The 23,182-nt window shown below is 34.5% G+C and overlaps 1 protein-coding gene across 1 annotated transcript in view; it reads right to left on the minus strand.

The window, feature by feature from the left end:
- LOC150101089 (cytochrome c oxidase subunit 5B, mitochondrial-like) overlaps nt 1-23,182 on the minus strand; it is a 67,892-nt gene that overhangs the window by 16,031 nt on the left and 28,679 nt on the right. The window contains exon 3 of the mRNA XM_090402082.1: nt 10,335-10,434. Within this exon, the coding sequence (XP_090258208.1) occupies nt 10,335-10,434 (100 nt within the window). The remainder of the gene's footprint in view (nt 1-10,334; nt 10,435-23,182) is intronic.

Genomic DNA, 23,182 nt, shown 5'->3' on the forward strand with positions numbered 1-23,182 from the left:
ACTATAGTGATCGGAGCTTGCTCCACCTTAGACATGAGTTGCCTCAGCTTGCACTACCTTTAGGGTCAGTTGCTGCAGTATCCAGGTATTTGCTTATGCTTGGAGTCGCCGAACTTTATATAGTTTCTACTATATTCGGCATGAAACTCTGAGTTTCTTATTCGGCTAAGAAACGATAATGGGATGTAATATCCCTTAACTTAATCATGACTTACCTTATTATTATTATTATTATTATATTCACTGATAACCTAGAACTTAACATGCTTTCCTTCCTGTTATTTTTCTTCTCTGTTCTCTTTTCCTGTTTTAGTTCTTGTAAACATTTTTCTGCTTTCTCAAACTACTTGGTTGATTTTCAAATTATTCTTTTTAATCTTGAAATTAAATATATTAATTTTGCTTCCTTTATGTCATCAATATAAAGGTTATCTTTACTGGGTTCCATGCTCTCATTAGCTTCCAGGTTTTAAACAACATTTTTTAAAAACTATCTTAATTTAAAAATGACTTAAAAGATATTAGCAAATGTACTGAATATGATAAAAACAGTAAAAGCCACGTAACATAGCAAAAGTACACTAAGTAATCTAAAAAAAATCACTTATTTTACAAAACTTCAAATTACACATCCTCACATGGAATAGCCTCAGACTAGACTCCTATATCAGAAGGATCCCAGAGATTTCGTAGCTTTAAAACACTTAGATTTCAACAGTTGTATAAATTCAAATTAATCTATACAGCACAAATGAACAACACACCTATTGCATTACATATTTCCTAAATAATGGAAAATAAATGCCCACTTCTTTACTATAAGCATATTTAACATCAGTGTATATTCTTTCTAAGAATAAGGCAAACATATGATACATATGAGATGTATGTATTCTGGACAATAGGCATGTAATAACACCGTAATTCCTCTGTGTTAATTAGAATTCTCCAATTAGCACTGCATTTTATCAAGAGAGAGAGAGAGAAGATAATTCAATTATAATTGCAGCAGGTAACACTGCATTAACATAAATGCAGTGGGAACTGATGCAGCACCTAAGAAAGCTGCAGTTCAACAGTGTAGTGAATGTAAGCAGAGACTGGTATCGATCCATATTATTGTGCCAGTGATGACATACATCAACAGTGTAGACTCCAGGAGAACAGACAAATCCACATGTAAGGAGACGGGTGATGGCAATCACTGCAACTCTTTTTTGGGATGCAGAGCAATTTTGGTGAATGGTAATGCTGTTCCTCAACTCATGTTGACCTGATTGAAAAGGCATCTGAGAGAACAGTGTTTCTCATGTCTGAACCAAACAGACACCTGTCTAGGAGGATGGGAGGAACAATGCACCCATGTACTTTCAAAGTAACCCACTTGCATCTGTAATAACATTCAGGGTATCTAAACAAAAAGAAGATGCTCTGAAGCCTTAACTTGTTTTTTTATATATATATATGAGGGTCATTTCAAAAGATCTGTACAATGAACATGTGGCCTGTGGGATGACATGATAGCATTTACCTTCACATTATCTATAAGCTGAACTAATAAATATCACATATGCTCATTTTCTGCTTCTGGTATTCATGTTAAACAAAATAAGACTTAAAAATGGAGGAAGAATCTAACTCAAATATCACAGCCAGGTTCCTGTGGCCTTTTAAATGATGATATGTTTCATTTGCATAATAATATGTCCTACATGTTTCCTGAAGTATCTAATCTAATGGAAAAGTATAAATGGTAAGTGCTCACCCATCCAGTCCTGACATGAATCCTCCAAATTTCAATCTGTTTCATATGGTGTAAGAACTATTCCATGGGAAACATCTCACCACCATTCGTAAGACTTCTGTTGAAGTGACCTTACTTATCAAACACACCAACAAAAACGTTTTGCACTGACAGGAATACAAGACTACTCAAACATAGGATGATAAGGCAGAACAGAAATTATACTGAAGCCTATAAATATATTTTGTTAAATAAATGATTGGTTTAACAACATAAGTACTGTGTATAGCAATTTTGAAATTGCCTTGTATAAATGTTTCCAATCATATGTTCCTATAATAACATACACACACACACACACACAAATTTTATATAAATATTAAATGTGCATGTTTTATAATTTATATTATATTTAAGTGGGAGATGAATTTCATTGCCTGGGGGAACCAATGGCACTCTTACTGGAGGCCTGAAGTGGCTTGAAAAAAGTTCCATGTTTAGTCTCTAGAGCAGGGTTTCCGAACTATATAAAAATAAATAAAAAATTACAATATATATAATTGATAAATATGGAAGAAAAAAAGTCCTTAGCCCATCCACAGTATATATGTACTGTGGATGGCTTACTAATTTATTTATAGGCTTACTAATAACCTTTCATGGGTGAGAACAACATAATAAATATACATTATGTAAAATAAATATTTATTTATGTAATGTATTTCACACTGATTTATGGTGACCCACAAGAGAAAGCAAAATGCATGCTATTGATGGCTGAACTGAAGTCATCAACCACAGCATGACGATTCCAAATACAGTATTTGGCAAGGCACCACCACCACCACCACCAGCATTAAGTGGCATTCATGCAAGGATGAAAAAACTTGAGGAAAGCATCGTCAGCATTTTGAAAAAGGAAAAAGCAACTGAAATGGGCACAACAAATCCTTGGAATGCCTGCTACCTTCCAAGGAGGTCCATTCATTGTGCTAGTAATAAACTGCAAATTCTGTGTGTAACTATCTACAAAGTTCTGTATGGCTATGGCTCTATCCAACATAAGCTACAAGTGGTTTAGAAGATAACATGTAGTCATATCAAAAGGAAAAACACTATTCACACAACATACAGTCTGAATCACAATCCAGAGTACCTGAACTTGGTCATAATCCCCAGTGAAGCAAACAATTTACTCATGGGAAAGTTGAACAGAACTGTTGCATCTAGGAAAAGGAGAATCCACCTCCCACCCATAAGGTCAAGAGACCAAAAGTTAATGTTTGGTGTGTAAAAATTTAACAGATCACATATACTTTGGCTGCTTGTGACACTACTGACAACTTATTCTCATATTCAAGCAAGATGGGGGGGGCCCTTCAAAACTTAAATACAATGAAAAAAACGAATTTATAATTTCAAAATTATTTTTATTTTTCAACATAATCTCCCTTAAGACTAATACATTTATTCCAGCCATGCCCCTCCAGCACTTTATTCCATCCCTTTAGTGGTTCTCAGTAAGATCTGCAAAATATCCCTCTACAGATGCAGTCAGCTCTTGATCGAAGAAAAATGCTGACCAGCGAAGAAGAGTTTTAGTTTTGGGAAGAGTCAGAGGGAGCCAAATATGGGGAATAGGGTGAATGTTTCAACAATTCACAGAGCAGATCCTTTAATTTTCCCATTGCCAAAACACCTTTGTGGGCAGGTGCATTGTCCTGATGAAAGATGATTTTTTTTTCTTCTACAAACCGAATCTTTTCATCTAGTCTGGTTAAAAGATGAGAATAATATTCTCCAGTTATTGTTTTACCCTTTTCAAGATAATTAATAAACAAAATGCCTTTACCATCCAAAAACACTGATGCCATGAACTTTCCTGCTGATGGAACTGACTTTGTCTTCTTTGGCGCTGAACAACCAGCTTCTGTCCACTGTTTTGAGTGCTGTTTGGATTCTGGTGTGTAATGGTGAATCCAAGTCTCATCCATAATAATAAATTGAAGCACAAAATCAGTTTTATTCTTAAATTAAAGGGACAAAAATCCCTTATTATTTTACAGCAAGTATGCGAAACTCTAAGATCATAAACTACGATCTAAGAGTTTCATGCCGACGAAATATCGGCAAATCCAAGCGTAAGTGAACACCTGGTAGTACAACACCAAGGCAACTCAAAGCAAGGGTGGAGCAAGCTCCCTCACTATCCTTGATATTTTCTCATAATGTAAAACACAGCTCCTAGGAGATGTACTACTGCCTTACATTATGAGGAGAGGTCACTACCCAGACTGGTATCAACATTTTGTGAAGTCTCATCAGTGAGTAAGTAGACTTTTAAGTGAAAAGAACTTACATACCTTCACTATATGAATGCCAGAAAGGTGTGCCCATATATTATAAATAAGACAAATTTTTTGGAGATTCTAGGAGATAGTGAGGGAGCTTGCTCCACCTTTGCTTTGAGTTGCCTTAGTGTTGTACTACTGGGTGTTCACTTATGCTTGGATTCGCTGATAGTTCTTCGGCATGAAACTCTTAGATCTTCAATCTCAGAGTTTCGCATACTGGCTGTAAAATAATAAGGGATTTTTATCCCCTTAATTTAATTAACTTCGCCAGTTAATTAAATTAAGGGGATAAAATAGAAAAAATAACCGTTTGGCTTTTTATCTCAGTTTTATTCTTGTTGAAATGCTCGAGGCACTGTTCAGAGATTTTCATGCAAGTGCATTTTTGATCCACTGTGAACACACGTGGCACCCATCTTGCACAAAGCTTTTTCATTTTCATTTGCAAAATATATCCTACATGTTCTTTTGAAATGCCTACAGTCTCAGCAATTTCACACACTCTGACTGGCCACTCATCCAATACCATATCATGCACCTGATCAATGATTTCTGGTGTTGTTACACTTTTTGGACGTCTTTCACATGGATCATCTTCAAGGCTGGTAGGTACGGCCACGTTTAAACTCGGCAGCCCATTTCTTAATTGTCGAAAACAAAGGAGAAGAGTGCCCATAAACTTTAATGAAATTCAAATGAATTTCTTTTGGTGATAAACATTCTTTTACAAAGAATTTTATAATCGCACAATACTCAATTTTATCCATTTCAAGGGATAAAAACAACAGTTGCTTCAGACAGCTGTATAAAACAAACTACTTGATAGAATGACTTGCAATTTCACATGGATGTATGACAGATATACCAACTTAGAAAGAAAAAAAAAAATCTTGCTGATAGTGTTGCCATCTATGGTCGAGAACTTTTCAGACCACCCTCGTATAGACTGCCTATGAAGTTCAACCATCACATATATCGCATTACATACTCTATATGTGATGGCTGAACTTCATACCAGCAAAGATGTTGCTATATACCACATGAAACTGAAGTATACTATATATATGTAAATATTCCTCTTTCTACATTCTTCGGTAAAAAAAAGTTAAAGATTCAACTTTTTTTACTTTGATTTCTATATAGACATTCTGTTTATATCATCATCATCATCATCATCAAATTCCTGCCATGTACCCTCAAGGGGTGTACAGGATATGACAGTACTACATGAAAAAATTACATCATTACTAACTTCCTATCTACAATTTTCCTCCAAATCAGTCTGTTGCTTGTCAAGACTCCAACATTATCAGATCTTATATTTCTATCGTCTAAGGCACTTTGTACCGTATCAATCCACCTATATCTTGGTCTTCCTCTGGGTCGTTTTCCTGCCAACCTGGCAGAGAACACTTGTTTTGCTAATCTTTCCTCTCCCATTCTATTTAAGTGACCATACCATCTGAGATTAGCTCTGCTAACGCATTCCTGGATGCTGACAATGTCAAGTTCTTTCCTAATATCCTCATTTTTAATATGATATTGCCATTGATGCCATCTGTTCCCGCCTCTAATCTTTCTCAGGACTCTCATATCTGCGGTCTCTAGTCTTTGGTCAAGTGTTTTACTTCTGACCCAGCTCTCAGATCCATAAGTTAAAATTGGTTTGAACACAGTCTTGTATACAGCTAATTTAGTGTTCCGACTAATTTCTTTCTTATTCCATATGAATTTATTCAATTGACTTCCCACGATACCAGCTTTGCTGATTCTGTTGTCTATTTCTATATTTAGTTTACCATCTTCAGTAAAAAATTGTGCCTAAGTAGCTGAAATGTTTTACTTGTTCCACAGGTTCTCCATTCACAACACAGTTGACATTTTCAATGATTCTGCTTATTTTCATTGTCTTTGTCTTTTTATTGCTGACCTTCATACCATATCTATTACAACAGCTATTCAATTTAGTCAGAGAATCTTGCAGACTTGTAGCGGATTTATTTAGAAGTATAACATCATCCGCATAAAGCAAAGAGCTGACATTAACATCTCCAATTTTGATATCAGGTTTAATACCACATTCTTTCATAATGTGATCCATATAGATAATGAATAACAGAGGGGATAATGTACATCCTTGTCTCACACCAGATTTAACATTAAACCATCTTCCTGTACTTCCTTCAATTCTAACTGCTGACTCACAACTCAAATAAAGACTAAGTATTGCTTGATATAATGCCCCATTGACACCATATAACTGCAGTGTATTGAATAGCTTCTCTCTTGGCACCTTGTCATATGCCTTTTCCAAATCGACAAAACTTAAATACAGATCTTTGTTATATTCCCATGCTTTCTCGACTATTTGTCGTAAAGTGAAGATCTGATCCTGACAGCCTCTATTTGGCCTGAATCCAGCTTGTTCTTCACCAAGCTTTTCTTCACACAATTCTTCTCAACCGTTTCTCAAGTATACTTGCATAGATCTTGCCAGGAACACTCAGTAGGGAAATACCTCTGTAATTCTCACATTCAGTTTTATTTCCCTTTTTATATATGGGTACTATGAGAGCTCTACTCCAATCATCGGGAATTCGTCCCTCTGTCCAGGCTTTCTGAACTATGCAGTGCAGCCACTGTAAGACTCTTATACCACCATACTTCAGCATTTCTGGTCGAATATCATCTACTCCTGCTGCCTTTCCACATTTCAAGCCTTTGATGGCTTTTTCTACTTCAAGTATGGATATGTATTCCTGACTGCATGCCTGGTCAGTGTTTTTTTTATCACTGTGCTGTCATCACTGCTTGTTTCATTTAGCAGTTTTTCAAAGTAATTACTCCATACTTCAAGGATATCTTTTTCTCCTGTTTTCATTTCACCTTTATCATCTCTAATTCCTTTTACAGCACTCTTTCCTCCATTCCTAAGCTTCTTCAACAACCTCCAGAATATTTTGCCACCTTCTTGATATTTATTTTCTATATTCTTGCCAAAGTCCTCCCATGACTTTTGTTTAGCTAGTTTTACACACTGGTTAGCTTTCTTACATTTGTCTCTGTATTCTGTAAGAGTAAAAGCTGACTTATTTGCCAGGAACTTTTGATATGCTTTCTTCTTTTCCTTCACTGCCTCTTTAACTTCCTGTGTCCACCAGGGAGTTCTGATTTTTTTATCCTTGCACACAACCTCACCACATGCCTCTCTGGCAGAATCAATCAATGTTTCCTTCAGAGTTTGCCACTGAATCTCCAAGGTTTGATTCCTGTTCTCAAACTCTTTCATTTTCTTTTCAATAATATTTCTGTATTTTAGTCTACAGTTTACATCTGAGAGCTGCTCAACTTTTATTCGCTTTAAAACTTTCTTACATGTTATTCTTTTCAATATGAAATTCAATTTTATCCTGCTCAAGACTAAATAGTGATCACTTCCAATTTCAAATCCTCTGTACACTCTGGTGTCCTGCACCAGAGAGAAAACATCACTATCAACAATAACATAGTCAATGAGACTTTTCTTATTCCTAGCCTCTTCTCTCCATGTGAATTTGTGCACATTTTTATGTTGGAACATGGTGTTAGTAATAACCAGTCCATGTCCTGAGCAGAAATCCAACAGATATTTGCCATTATTATTAGCTTTGCTCTTTTCTCCAAATTTTCCCAAAATATTTTTGTATGTCTCACAATCATTTCCTACTCTACTATTTAGATCCCCAACAAGGACCAACTTTTCCTATTTCATTGTGTCAGGTGCTTTTTCTAAAGCCTCAAAAAATTGCTCCACTTCTACCTTAGTAGAACCTTCTGTGGGACCATAGGCACAAATAAGTCTCATTGTCCAGTTCCCCATTCTCATATTTGCCCACATTACTCTACTTGAGACTGACTGCCATTCAAGAAGATTAGCCTCGTATTTTGTGTTGAATACTATGGCTACTCCTTCTTTTCCTTGATTGTCATTGCCTGAATATAACATTTTGTATTTATTGCTCAGAAAGATCTCATCAGTTTTGGTCTTTTTTGTTTCAGTCACCCCTATTATGTCGATCTGGTACTTATCTAATTCCTCAGCTAGTTCCATTTCTTTGCCATTCAGGCTTCTTACGTTGATAGTACCGATCTTTAACTCTGGTGATGTTGAGTTGGGGTTTGTTTTCAGATTTGTTCCAGTAGCTGACTTTTCACTGTTCGCCCTGGTTCCCTGGCGAAAACAACGGGGGCCTTGTTTAACCGGGCGACGCCCCAGCCGGCATGAAATTTTGTCATGTTGTACCATCATTTTTTATTTTGGTTTAACCAATAAGAATACAATTTGGTCGGCTAAATCCCAAATTGCCAGCCCATCCTCGTTCGTTCAGTATCCAAGTAGATACCCAACATTCTGTTTATATGTATGTATAAAATTTGATGTTATGCTACTAACTTCACTTTTAGTAGAAAGAAAGCCAAAGAAATCTATAATTTGCAGACAATGTTTATAAATTACTAATAATTTATATAAAGTAAAATTAAGTATTAGCAAGTAACCTCAAATGCACACTTCAACAATCAATCAGTTAAAAAAAAAAAAAAGCATACCTAACTTATGACATATCAACTTTCAACTACAGGGAACTTGAAAGGATGATTGAAGGACTAAATGTCCAAGCAAAAACTGCACTACAGGGAATTTCCTTTTACAGCACTAACAACTGTCTTAGGCCAGAACTTTTTATTAGTTTGATTAATATGTGCAAGTCACCATAATGATGTTTGCAATATATATAATATGCATATACATACATAAATATGTATATATATATATATAAATACATTCTTCAGACTGTGTGTGTGTGTGTGCACACAGTCTTGCCATAAATACTGTTACAACTTCTGCACTCTGCCCACAGAATTGGGTAAGCCCAGTTCCATTAGTGACACTACACACAAGCAACACTGCGTGTGTTAATCAGTAGTGAGAGAGTGGTCTAGCTGTATAGGTTAACATACAGTGAGGAGATTATGAGGACTGTGTATCTGTACACAGTTCTCATAATCAAATGCAGCTGCCTGTTATTTTCAACACACTAGAAGCACTCGGGATCAGTAGGACATTTGCGTATCAGACTATTAACCATTATAATGATTCAAAAGACATATCTAACCACCAAAGAGCAAGTTGACCATGCTGTGTTAGGATGCAAGAGCTTGTGAGGACTGTGAAGGCATGTCTCCACCATAATCCTGTGATGATGTTGCAAGAGATGAATGCTTTGCAGAGAATGATGTCACATGTACTAAGTGATAACCTGGGAGTGAAAGCCTAACATTATTCTACTGGACACTTCCTAACACCACAACTTATGCATCAGAGGGTGATAAAATCAAAGGCACTTCTCTAGCAGTACGAACAACAGGCACAGAAATATCCTGTTCACAGATGAGAAGATTTTCATGAAAGTCATTTAACTGCCAGAATAACTGGGTATATGTCCCAGATGGACAAACAGTACATGCCACAGAACCCAGGATTCAGAGTGGTCATAACTCCATGTCAGTGATGGTTGATGGGGAGAGGATACAAGTTTCATTTCTGCAAGAAATGAGTGAAAACCTCAAAGTATATCAGGACACTATGCTGGAACCTGTGTTCTAACATAGTGTATGATCCCTAAACAACCTTGTTTCATGGTGGGCAATCAACCTTTTAAAAGGACTCGATCCCCACACACAAGGTGAGAACCACACAACAGTTGTTGGAGGCAAATGTGCCCAACCGCATATCACCATCTGACTAGCCATCTGGAGGTTTCAATCTGAATCCATTAGACTTCAAATTGTGGTCAGAGCTTGAGAGAAAGTAACATGTATTAAACGACATGCCAGCATCACCAGCCTGAAGGTGGATTTGGAGCAAGTAGCAGCAGCGTTTCCATCTGATGTTGTGCATACTGCCATTGATATGTGGCCTCAGACTTCATGTGTATGTGAAGGCAAAAGAGATATTTCAAACATTGAGTACTGCTATATGCACATTATGCATGTGGTTTATATGTGCTGAAAGCTGCAAATAATTTGCTGATAGATTAAAGGTTTATGCAATGTTCAAGTTTTAAAAGTATTTATGGCTAGTTCAGGTATATATATATAATGAAAGCAAATAATAAATAAATTGTGCATTTTCACAAGCTCATAATTTTAATCTTATCCTAATAAAACTAACTGCAATAAAAGAAACAAATACTTACATATACAACCCATTATACGCTTATCAAACGCTGAAGGAATCAAGTTGGGATTATTCTTAGTTCCTGGACCTCTCTTATACACCCTCATATCAAATGGATTCTAAAATTTAAATGGACATATGCATATGACTTTCTTTGAAATTCAAAGAAATTTAAAATGAAAATTAATAAATATTCATAATTTCTAATTATCTATTTATATTCATACACAAGCACAAATTTAAAAGATTGGGCCATAAAAGGCATCATAACAGTTCTAATAGCTAACTGTCTTCATTAACACATTCACATACTAATGGTCATACATTGTACATAGGGTGAGACATGAGAAATTCTCTCTCACTTTCATTTGCATACCCAACAGGCCATAAATTGTGATGTACGTTTTCAACTGAATCCAAAGCTACGTAGAAGAGAAAGATTCAACTAGTTTCAGGATATAATTATCCAGTAATTAAGGATTTCTCTACACAGGTGATATATAAAATTAGCAAAAAGTATGAATAAATTACCAGTGAACCAAGAACCTAGAATAATGCAATCTGAGCAAGTTTAAGATGAAAAAGAAAAAAAAAAAATTGAATACAGAAAAATAAATGCCCAATAATTTATACGATTTCTGTATGCAGGTGGTATAATAATTACACATGAACCTAATTAATCTTTCATAATACAATGAATCACACCCAAATTTTTTATGATTAAGGGAGCAGAAAACATACAAGAAAAGGGATTCATTTGCAAAAAAAAAAAAAATAAATAAAAGAATCAACAGTGTTTACACATACTATAGTTTATATAAACTAAATAACTTAATTCAGGAACAAACCTCTTTGACAAAAGTATGTATGACTGATGATTTGTCTGAACATTACAGAAAATCATGTGACAGAGAGAGGACCCCCCCCCCCCAAACACACACACACAAAAAAAAATGCAGGATTTTATTTTCAAAATATTCAAGAAAAATTATGCTAATCCTTTTATTTCATTTTTGGAAATCACATAAAGTAAAAAAATAAAAATAAATTACAACTAAAATTGTAAGAATTACTGAACTTATTGATGTGCCATAGACTAAAAAAAAAAAAAAAATTTTTTCTTTGGTAAATGAAATAATCTGACTTAAGTAAAAAAGCACAATAACAATGTGTTGTTGTTGCTTTTTAAATAATGTTTTAAATATTCTATTGTATGGCTATATCAAAAGAGCAGAGTAAGAAATGAAGCAGTCCTCACCTTAATGTTCACATTCATTAGGTAAAAAGCTGATGTGACAATTACATGTTTTCTCTTGCTACATTTGAAGATCATGCTATAATTCAAATTGAGCTCCTGCTATACATACAAATATCTTCACTCAGCAAAAAACAAATTCCAATAATAAATAATATTTTTAAAATTAAATAATTTTTAATTATTTTACATATTTGTAATATTCTTTCTTTTAAGGTTACACGGTGGTTAGCATTCATAGTGAAGAATTTATGGAGACAAAAACATGTTGGAATAATTACTTCATTTATATAATTAAGAAAATAACACTTCACCTTTCCCCTCCAATATAGCTAATAAAATAAGGATGGAAACAGCCAACATACTAAATTCCAATAAACAGCTAAGTTGCAATTTAGCCAAAATAGAAAAAATAGTCCTTAAATCTTTAAGAAATAACCAAGATATCATTATTACCAAAGCAGATAAAGGTAATACCACCGTCATCCTTGATCAGAGAGCATACCTTGAAAAAATGGACCAACTGGCATCAGACCACAACACGTACCAAATAGTTAACCACAACCCTACAAATTACATCAAAAAGAAAACAACAGAATTAATCAAGTCAGTGATCACGTAGCCAGAGAAAACAATTAAAAAGCTATTAGTGCATTGTGCCCATACTCCCAAAATTGATGGCCTGCCTAAAATACACAAAACAAACACACCACTACAACTGATAGTTGAAGGAATCGACAGCCCCAATTATCACTTAGCCAAGAAACTGGCAGCTACACTCAAGGAGTTAGTAGGTCAATCCCCTCCCCCTCTTACATAAAATGCACAACACTTCATAAACAAAATTAGAAACATCACACTCAGTGACATAGATTTATTAGTCAGCTTTGACATAACTGCCCTTTTCACTGATGTCCTGATCCATGATACTATTCTTCTCATACCGAACATATTTTTGCCCAATATCATGACCCTCCAGGTATTTCATGTAGCAAAATAATTTCTGTCTGAAAAAAAAAAAAAAAAAAAAAGCTATAGCCATGGACTCATCCTCCTCCCCCTCTCCCATAGCTAACTTTTACATGGAAGCATGGAAGACTCGAGCAACAAGCTCTTGATTCAGCAAGCATAAAGCCCAGTCTGGCTCAAACATATTGATATTTTCACCGCTTGGCTCCACAGCCGCAAAACATTAAATACATTCCTAAGCCACCTGAACAAACAGCATAAACATATCCAATTTACCATCGCGTTTGAAACAATAACTCTCTTCCTTTTCTAGACACATTTGTCATACATCTTCCCTCAGGCTACCTTTTTCATGGTCTATCATAAACCTACACACACACACAGGCCAATACATATATAAAAATTCATACCACCATCCAACACAAAAACTAGGGGTCACGGTCATCTGCACCTTCAAACATAGAGCCCGAATAATTTGCTCGAGTGAACAGGCACTGGGCAGGAACAAAGAATACGAAATTATTAGCCAAATGTTTATAAAAAATGGTTACAAAAAAAAAAAAAAAAGAAAAGAAAAGAAACAGCTCACAAGATTCTCCACAAAAATACCATTAAAAGCAAAAAAGATTACAATACCATAGCCATACCATACATTAGGAGCATATCAGAAAAAATAGAATACAATACTACATAAATATAATATTAAGGCAACTTTCAAACCTCCCGCAAAATTAAGAAATTTACTCAGCTCATCCAAAGATCCTCTTCAATACCTTGCCCACCCAGGGGTTTACAAAATACAGTGCACCTGCAACTTATTCTACATAGAAAACAGGGTGCACCATCCCAATAAGAATAGATAAACATAAACACAGCATTAAATTTCTCCACTATGGTAAAACTGGCCTGTCAGACCATGCACTTCTAACATGTCAGAGAATCAACTGGAAAGGCACCAAATTACTACACTGCACCAAAACTTGGTTTGAAAGAAAGTTCAAGGAAGCCTGTGAGATGTGAACATCATTTGAATCGAAACGAGAATGACGGATTAATATTTCCATTTCCACGGAAAAAAAAGACGCTAGTGTCCTTGGTGAATGTGGCAGTCGTGTTTAGTTAGGCTAGAAAAAGTGTTTTTAAATTTAAGTATAGTGTGGCTTTTTGTCTCAAATTGTGCTGCAGTTGTGCATCGGTAGCTACAAGTGGCCTTCAGTGGTGTTATTGTTTGAAACCGTGTTGTATATATTGTGTTTTCGCTGCCGTTTGTTTCACTACTTCAACATGTAAAGATGGCGTCCAACAAGAAACGTATGTCAGCAGCAAGCAAGACTTCTACTTTTACACGAAAGGCTAGCTCAGCGTTAGATTTTTTGCAATGGATGTGTTGCGGAAACTGCTACATGTATGCACCGAAGAATGTGAAGGATCTGTGGTCGGTCTGGCTAAATGAGAAGAACGAAAATGTCAACGTATGTGAGAAGTGTCGGGATAAGCTGGAGTGTTTAGGAATGGAAGCTGACATCGGGACCATAGTGGAAAAACTTCAGCAGGAGTTCATGAAATTGAAAAATGACCATCTTCTGCATGAAGAATTGGAAGTGCTCAGTAAGGAGATACTGGAAGTTAAAACTGAGTTTAATGTGTTAAACAGAGAAATTAGGATTATAGAGATTACTTTAGCTGAAGTAACTAGAACAGGATTACGTATGGGTGAGTCTTTGATGAATGATGAAGTAATAAATGATATGCGAGTGATTGGGAGTCAACAAAATAAAACCACAAGAGGTCTAGAAGAAACGAGATATTGTGAGAGTGGAGGGGTAAGTAAAAGGGCGTTGAGTAATGAAACTGGGAGAGTCATGCTGAATAGCATAGAAAATGAGTCCATGAGTGATGCTTGTGTGGAATTGAATGAAGTTAAGAGTGGTAAGATATATGGTGATTCTATGATTAAGGATATGGAGAGCGGTATGCCTGAGGAGTGACTTGGCTGATGGGACAATAGAAAGAGTGGTTTAGCAGTGGTGAGCTATAAGGGGCTCGCGCGAGCCCTTTGTTAAATTTTTCTCAAATTTGCGAGCCCGTTGTTCTTGTTTACTTTTTTTATTTTTTCAAAAAAAAAAAAAAAACGTTTTGAAATATATTAAGCAACACTAAATTATTCATATGGTAACCTAACAAAAATTAGTCTATTTGGAAGTGTATAGATCAGTGTTTCTAAATCTGTGGTCCGCAAGCAGACTTAAATTAATTAAAAATATTTTTTTTTAATTATTCAAACAGAAATTAAAATTGAATAAGTAAATAAAAATTATTGAAATCAAATGGAGACTTAAATAACCAACAAACAGCGTCAAAATGTTCAAAGATGGAATCAATAAAACTATATTGTTGTGCACTTCTGACTTTACCCCTCTTTTATTATTCGTCATTCTGCCGCTAAATTTGTAGCAGCAGAATGACGAATAGTAAGAGGGTGTGAAGTGAACAATATAGTTTTATTGCTTCCTCCTTCCCTTGCTGTTTTGTCAGATTTGAAGTGAACATGTGTTATCCACATTTCAACCCACTGCTTGTTGTTTATTGATTTTTATTATTGAAGGTTCCCTCCTTCAACCAAGGTTCAGATCTTCAGAAGTGCGAAGTGATACTTGGAGAAAGTGTGTCGTGAGTTAATCCCAGTATTTATATATTTTTTGAAAACTTTTTTTTTTTAATAATGGGAAAGTGGCTTAGAACTAGGACTTTGAAAAGAAGGGCAAATGAAACAGGTGATGCTAACCCTAATTGTGATGCACGTGTTGTAACGGCGAGTAAATCTGATACTATTAAAGTAAAAGAAACAAGCAGTTCAAAGAAAATATACAGTAGGAAATACATATGGAATTCAGGTTTACTTAGTGTGGGATGAAAGTGAACAGAAACCTCAATATGTTTTGTGTTATGAAGTGTTGTAAGTAAGTAGCATAATTATATCATATTATTTATTTGTTTAAAAAATTAAAGCTTTGTTCAATGATGATACACTTTTAATTGTTTACTTCCAATTTCATTATGTTTCCATATGTATTCAAAACATGCTTTTAGATTTATTATGTTATAAATGGCAGTTTATCCGAAATGTTAGTAATTCCTACATAGGTTTTTAAAAAAATTACAAAAAGTCAAAACGACGTATAGGGAAATAAATTAAAAACACTGTTTATTTTTGTTTTACTTATTTTTTGATATTTTTTGTTATTAATGTTTATTTTTGAAGTAAAACGTTAATTCCAACATTATAAAATGTTATTTTTCTTGCTTTTCTGTTCGCAAAATCATCAATGACATTGTCGAAGTCTATTTCATCACTCGGTTGCTGTTTTATAGACAGTATGGCAAGATTTCTCACACATCAAAAAAGTGCCTCCGGAGCGGATCGTCTCCCCCCCCCAAGAGACGCTTCTGTCGCTTAGTGGTCCGTAGAATTATTTTAGGCATTTTACTGGTCCTTGGGCTTAGAAAGGTTGAGAAATGCTGGTAAAGATTATTTGGAATTATTGTTTCAATTCCTCAATAACGAATGCGCAAAGTTTGAAAATAAGCGCATGCGCTTATTTTATTTTTTATCAATTTCTACCAATCGTATTTTACCATACGACTGGTAGCCAATCGGATGGTAAAACAAGTAGCCCATCAAATGTTCATAAAACTGTCATCAACAGGTTGTTCCACTGGGCATTAGTTCTGTGTTCGTCAGTACACTGATGTATAACAATTGTGTTTAAAATTTAAAAATAATAATAAATGTAAAACTGTATATTCAGCAAATTTTATTTTTATAATTATAAAAGTATTTTTACCCGTGAAACATGAAAAGACAGTCAAATTTATTAAATTTTTTTGGGAAAGAAAAAATAATGAAAAGTGATTCTGTTGATTCTACTGCAGTTGAAAATGAAGTCGAAGATGAAGTTGAAGATAATATGCACATTGATTCAATGAGTATGCAACAAGTTGGAGGAGAAAAAGAAAATCATTTACCTGATTGCTGGAACGAGAAGCAAGTATCATATTTCAAAACGCAATTATAAGTGGTTAGAAGTTAAAAATGGCAAGTTAGGATGTAGTGTTTGCTCAAAATATAAAAACTTAGGTGTTGAAGGAGAAAAAAGTTGTCACCTATCAAAGGAATGGGTAGAAATGAAAATAGAACCGAATGGATATAAACCGCATCTTTGCGTAAAAAGTTATCCAAACATAATGAATCATTTGCTCATAATAAAATCATAAAAATAAATGAAGAATGTAACAAATCTATATTACTAAATGTAATTGACAAACTAAATGAAACAGAAATTTTGATAACTTCAAAAATTTTGAATTCAGTTTATAGTCTGGTGAAGAGAAACCGACCAATGTCTGATTTACCAGATTTAATCGAGACGCAAATTAAAAATGGTATTGATCTAGGATTATCATTGCATTCTAGATTCTCAGGAATTAGAATAGTTGAACATATTTCTAAACAAATAAAATTAGAAGTATTCTCCAAAATAATAGAAAAATATTGCAAAATTTCTATAATAGCAGATGAATTGACAACATTATCAAAAATAAGTGTTTTAGTTATTCACATACAAGTTGAGCTCACTGAACCACGTATGATTTTTGTAGATCTTGTAGAACTAGAAAATACCACTGCGGAATGTATACATGCTACTATAATTGCTATTTTAAGTTCATATGGATTTTCTGATAACTATTTAAAAAATCATCTCATTGCATTTTGTTCTGATGGAGCTAGTGTAATGTTAGGAAACAAATCAGGTGTTGCAATCAAACATCTACAAAAATTTCCCAACATTGTGATTCGGCATTGCTTAGCTCATTGTTTACAATTAGCATTAGACGATTTGATAAAAAAACATTCAAGAAATAAATCATTTTGAAATATTTATGGATAAATTAAATGCTTTTCATCATCAATCACCAAAACATCAACAAGAATTAAATATGATTGCAAAAGACCTTGGTATCGAAATTTTAAAGATCGGCCGTGTATTTGGACCACGATGGGTAGCTTGCAGTTTACGAATGGCTCTTGCTGTGCGGAGAAATTACCCAGCTTAATGCTAGCATTTTGCATCGAATGATAAATATAAGGACTTTTTAAACCAACTTCTCAATTTGAATTTTTAAAAGATCTAGCATCAATGATTGATATCCTACAAGAATTATCATATCTATCAGAAGCTCTACAAAGTCGCAATATAAGTATTATAAGGACTAACTCCTTAATCATGCAAATAATTAATGCAATTAATGATTTTAAAAATTTCTGTAGGTTCTTGTAAATCTAAAATTGATACCATGTTAAAATCAAAGCCATTTGAAGGAATAGCAATTGAAAGCAAAATCAGATTTCACAAACTACCGCGAGAAACATTACTAAACTCTCTTTTTCTTTAAAGGTCTTTAAAGGATAGATTAATGCAGCAAAGAAATTTTAAACTTAAAAATGAAAATTATGAGGATTTGGAAGATAAAGAACTGAAAAACATTTTAAATGTATGTTATCCTAAAACATGGAGTATGGAAGAAGTTATGTGTCCATGGTTAGAAGGGAAAAAGAAGATAAGATCATTAAATTTTATTTTGAAATATGAAATTAAAATTAATGATTTTAGAGATTTAGTGGAAATGGCTTTGACTGGAAAGTTACAAAACGAAATTCCCAGCACAGCGAAAAAAGCCAAAGTGATTATGGCAACAATTGCAGTTTGCAGAGCTGAAACCGAACGAGCTTTTAGTGTGATAAATAATATCGTAACGACGAAGAGATCTTCTCTCACTATAAAACATATTTCAGATTTAATACATGGGAAACCCTTGAATGAATTTAATCCAAATCCCTATGTCAAATCTTTTCTAGAAAATCATCGCTTGGCTATAAATCCTCCTAGAAGAATACAAGACGTGAAGGAGAAAATAAGGTGTGGCAGCTGTTGTCATGAGTATTTCCTTAAAGTAATTGTTTGTAAATGTTAACCTGTAAAGGAGAGAGTTTTTTCTGGGTAAATGTGCACCAGATAGCGAGTTCTTTTTTTTTTTTCCATGTAAAGTCGTCTCATAGTTTTGAAAGTGATTTTATTAAATAAAATGTCATAGTGTTACTACCATTTTACAAATAAGAATTCACTTTTGGTAGTCTCATATAAATAAATAGGACTATAAAATAATGTCCCTGGATTGGTACCGTTGATTAACGCTTGAAGTATAAAAACAAAAGAGAAATATAACGTATTTCAATATTATTGTGTTTAGATAATATTTATGTATTATTTATAGATTGTTTGTCATAAAAACTTCTATTGCAAACAAAACAAATTTATTTTGTTTATAAACATCCCGCAAACATCCATTAGCATTCACAAACATCCTGCCATGGGAATGGATGTTTGTGATTATCTCTGGAAATATAGTAGTGGCGGTCGGCAATGTCCATTGATTGGTATTTTTTTTTTTCACTCGACGATGCGAGCCCTTTGTTAAAATTTCCATAGCTCACCATTGGGCTTTAGCAATAAAGAGAGGGCATGATGCAGACAAGATGATAGTTATGGTGGGTACAAATGACCTGAGTGGTGGTATAAATCGGATAGCAAAGATTTAAGAACATTGTTAGATATTGTGAAGAGGAAAAGTGTCAATGGAAGGATAGTGTGTGTGCTGCCTTGTTTTGACAATTATGAGTTAAGTAGACGAGCAATGATAATGAATGATATGATTGCAAGAATGTGCAAAAAAAGAGGTCTGGAATTTGTTGATGTCTGGAGTGTGTTGGAAGGAAAAAGACAGTTGTATGCTAGAGATGGGCTGCATCTGAACATGGAAGGACATAAGCGATTGAAGAAGTTACTATTTTCTGAACAAGTTGAAGTAATTGGGCAGGGAAACTAATATTGAAAAGGTTGAGTGTAAGAGAGAGAAACTTTAGCAGTGATTGTATATTTATTGATCCTTATTCGCAGAATAAATTGCAGAAGAGAGGGGATAAAAATCGGCATGGGACTACTGAAATCAGCGACTTGTATATCAGTTTTAAAGCCAGTACAAGAACTAGAGGGAATCTGCAATTTTTGTATACCAATGGAAGAAGCATTCGAAATAAGAGTTTGATGAGTCTTCTGACATCATAATAATAATTTAATAGAAATCTTAAATACCAAATTTCATCCAATTCCATCTATTACAGTGAAGAAATATATCAGTATGAGAATGATTTTGCCAAATGACCAAAGAAACTGAACTGAACCACCCAGATACATTTTAATACACATCCAAAATTCCAGATTCTATCCACAGCAGAATATAATAATATTTAATGTTCTCTTTGGTACCCTTGCAAATGGTCACATTAAAATAAAAATTGACTTTTTTGTATGGATTCCAAATATCAAATTTAAACAAAATGATAACATTCAGCCAGAGTTCATGAATAATTTATGGTTGGACAGACAAAACACTTTTATGTGCTTCTGCAAAATGTACCTGGTGTATTCTAGAAATAGGAGAACATTTGCACCTAATATTTGCATATGGGCAACTGCAGGCTGCTTTACTAGATGTAAACAGTACAATGGAATCCATCCATCTATTCACTGGACATCACAGATACTGTATGGTTGCTCCATTCCTCAATGATGTGCCACACCAGTCTGCATGAAGTCTTGTTATATAATTTTCTGGAGGTTCAACAAAGTCTTTCAGCTTTCTTCTGTCAAATCCTTAAGGAACCTTAAAGTTTCACCAATCCTTTCTAGCACCATCCAGTTGTCTGTTTTCAGTATATGATATCCTCAATAGCCTTCTGTAACACCACATCTCAAAAGCAGCTATCTTTTCTCTATCAGACTTCTTTAGGTTCCAAGTCTCACATCCATAAGTTGCTGTTGGGAACAGCTACATTCAGAATCCTCAACTTTGTTCCTGTGGAGATAGATCCATACTTGCAGAGTTTAGACAAGTCTCTGATATTGTTTTAGCTATTCCTAATCTACTTATGTCTTCTAAACAGCAATTTTTCATATTAATAATGTATCTCAAGTACTTGAACTTGCTGACTTCAATTCTTTCTCTGTTAAGATACACTTGTTTCACAAGAGCTTCCCTGTCTACATTACCTTGAAGAACAATAATATTTGTCTTGCTAGGATTGATTTGACATACTCTGTTCTTACTGATCTCAATAGCTTTATCAAGGATTTGTACTAGTTCTTCCTTGTCATTACAAAGGAGTACTATATCATTAACATACCTCAGATTACTGATCAATCTGCTACCTATAATGATTTTAGTGCTCGTGTTAAGCTCATCCGATGCATGATGTCCTCAGCATAGATACTAAACAGGTAAAGAGAAAGTAGGCATCGTTGCCTAACTCCATTGCCAATCTGAAGCCAATCAATTAATTCAACACCTGTTCTTATCATGGCTCCTTGTCCACTGTACAAAGTTAGCTATCAACCTGATAATGTGTTGAGGAAAACCCATTACTTTGATTAACTCCCACAATTTCATATGCTGAGCTTTGGAGTAGTCTATAAAACATATTACCATAGGAAATCTAATTCTTTATACTTTTCAATTATCGTTGCCTAACTCCATTGCCAACCTGAAGCCAATCAATTAATTCAACACCTGTTCTTATCATGGCTCCTTGTTCACTGTACCATAGGAAATCTAATTCTTTATACTTTTCAATTATCTGTCTAAGGTAAAGGATCTGATCTCTGGTACCCTTTCCAATTCTAAAACCTGCTTGTTTTTCTTGCATCTCTGCTTCACCTTTGGCTTCAATTCTATTTAGAATGATCTTTAATAAAATCTTGTTTGCATAAAAGATTAAATTAATAGTTATATAGTTCTTGCAATACTACATATCTCCCTTCTTGTGCAGTGGTATAAAAACAGACTTCTTCCAGTTTAGGCCATGATCCTGTCTCTCATATCCTTATAACCAATCTATGAAACACTTATCCCTCCATTCCATGTGGCCTTAACTCTACTCAGATTCTATTTGCATCCAGGGCCTTGTTAAGCTGTGAAACCTTCTCCTCCAATGTGGAGGAGTTTCCAAATTGAAATTTTCCTGGTGAAAGGGCTCCTTGAAATATTCATTATCCTCTCTGCTGTACGGTTCCTTACAGTACACTTTCTGTTTTGTTTTGTTTTTTTAATATTTCCAGTTATTTCCACACTTTGATGACATTCATTTTGGGCTTAAACTTGTACTTTAGGTCCCAAACTAAACGAAACAATACATTTTGGAAAATTATGGAGACAACTACCGTGTTTGAGTAAAACTTTAGTTTAACATAAACTAAAATCCACTTTTGATGTTTCAACCTTTATATCAAGGTCATCTTCTGGAGCATATGCACTATATACAGAAAACAAGCTACACTACAATCTACATGGTTTGTTAAAGTTACTGACCAACCGTTACAACAATTATTGGCCTGACCTCTGGCAAAAGAAAAATAAAATAAAATAATAAATAAAATGAAAAGAAACGAAAAATAAAAATATACATCAATGCTAGAGTCCTATTATTAATATTATCTACTGGTTGTAAAATTACATTGGGAGCAACAACAAGTCTATGTATGTATATATATATAAACACCATGATCATACATATACATTCCAACCAGTTGGTATGGAATGGTTTCCAATACTGGCTGTAGGTTGCCTAGAGTCCTGACGAATACGTATTAGGTGAGTTGAATGTGTGCCATCCAGATTCTTGGAATTTTCATACCACCATTATTGTTGATATTTGGGTGGTTTATCAGAATTTCACAGGGCTTCTTTAAATTTTCTTTCATACCGGGTTTTTGTATGGTGTAAAGAGCAGATACTTTTCCAGTCAATTTGGTGTAAGGTGTTGAGAGCATGATCCGAGAGGCCTGCTTCACCAAAATGGTTATATCTAATGTGTCCTTTCTTACGTATAGGGATTGTACATCCTGTTTCACCAATGCAAGGTAAGTTACAGGTGCAGTGGATGCAATAAACTCCAGGATGTGCTAATGGGAGGAGAGGATCCTTAGAGAAGTTGAATATGTTTTTAAGTTTAGTAGATGGTTTAACAGTGGTATTGAGGTTACAACAGTGTAGGATTCTGTTGATTTTTTCAGATAACCCTTTAATGTATGGGATGGCTATAGTTTTACTGTAGTCTAGATTCTTTTTTGTTGATGTTTTATGAAGTATTTTATTGATAGTATTTTTGTTACAGCCATTATTTATGAATGTGTCGCTGATGATTTTTAGTTCCTGTTTCAGAGCTTGCTCGTTGGAGCAAATTGTTATAGCTCTGTTTTTAAGGGTGTTAATGACTCCATATTTTTGTGATAGGTGGTGGTATGAATTAGCATGTATGTATTGGCCAGTGTGTATCGGTTTGCGGTAGACCATGAAGGAAGACATGTGACCAGTGTATCTAGGAATGGGAGCGAGTTCTGCTTTTCAATTTCGATGGTAAATTGTATGTGTTCATGTTGTTTGTTCAGGTGGCTAAGGAATGTGTTTAGCGTTTATCGCCCATGCGGCCAGATAACGAACACTTCGTCAATGTATTTAAGCCACACTGT

Source organism: Typopeltis vanoorti, chromosome 12, assembly GCF_054136105.1.
Source record: "Typopeltis vanoorti isolate ZY-2024b chromosome 12, IOZ_Tvanoo_1.0, whole genome shotgun sequence".
In the NCBI taxonomy this organism is placed as follows: domain Eukaryota; kingdom Metazoa; phylum Arthropoda; class Arachnida; order Uropygi; family Thelyphonidae; genus Typopeltis; species Typopeltis vanoorti.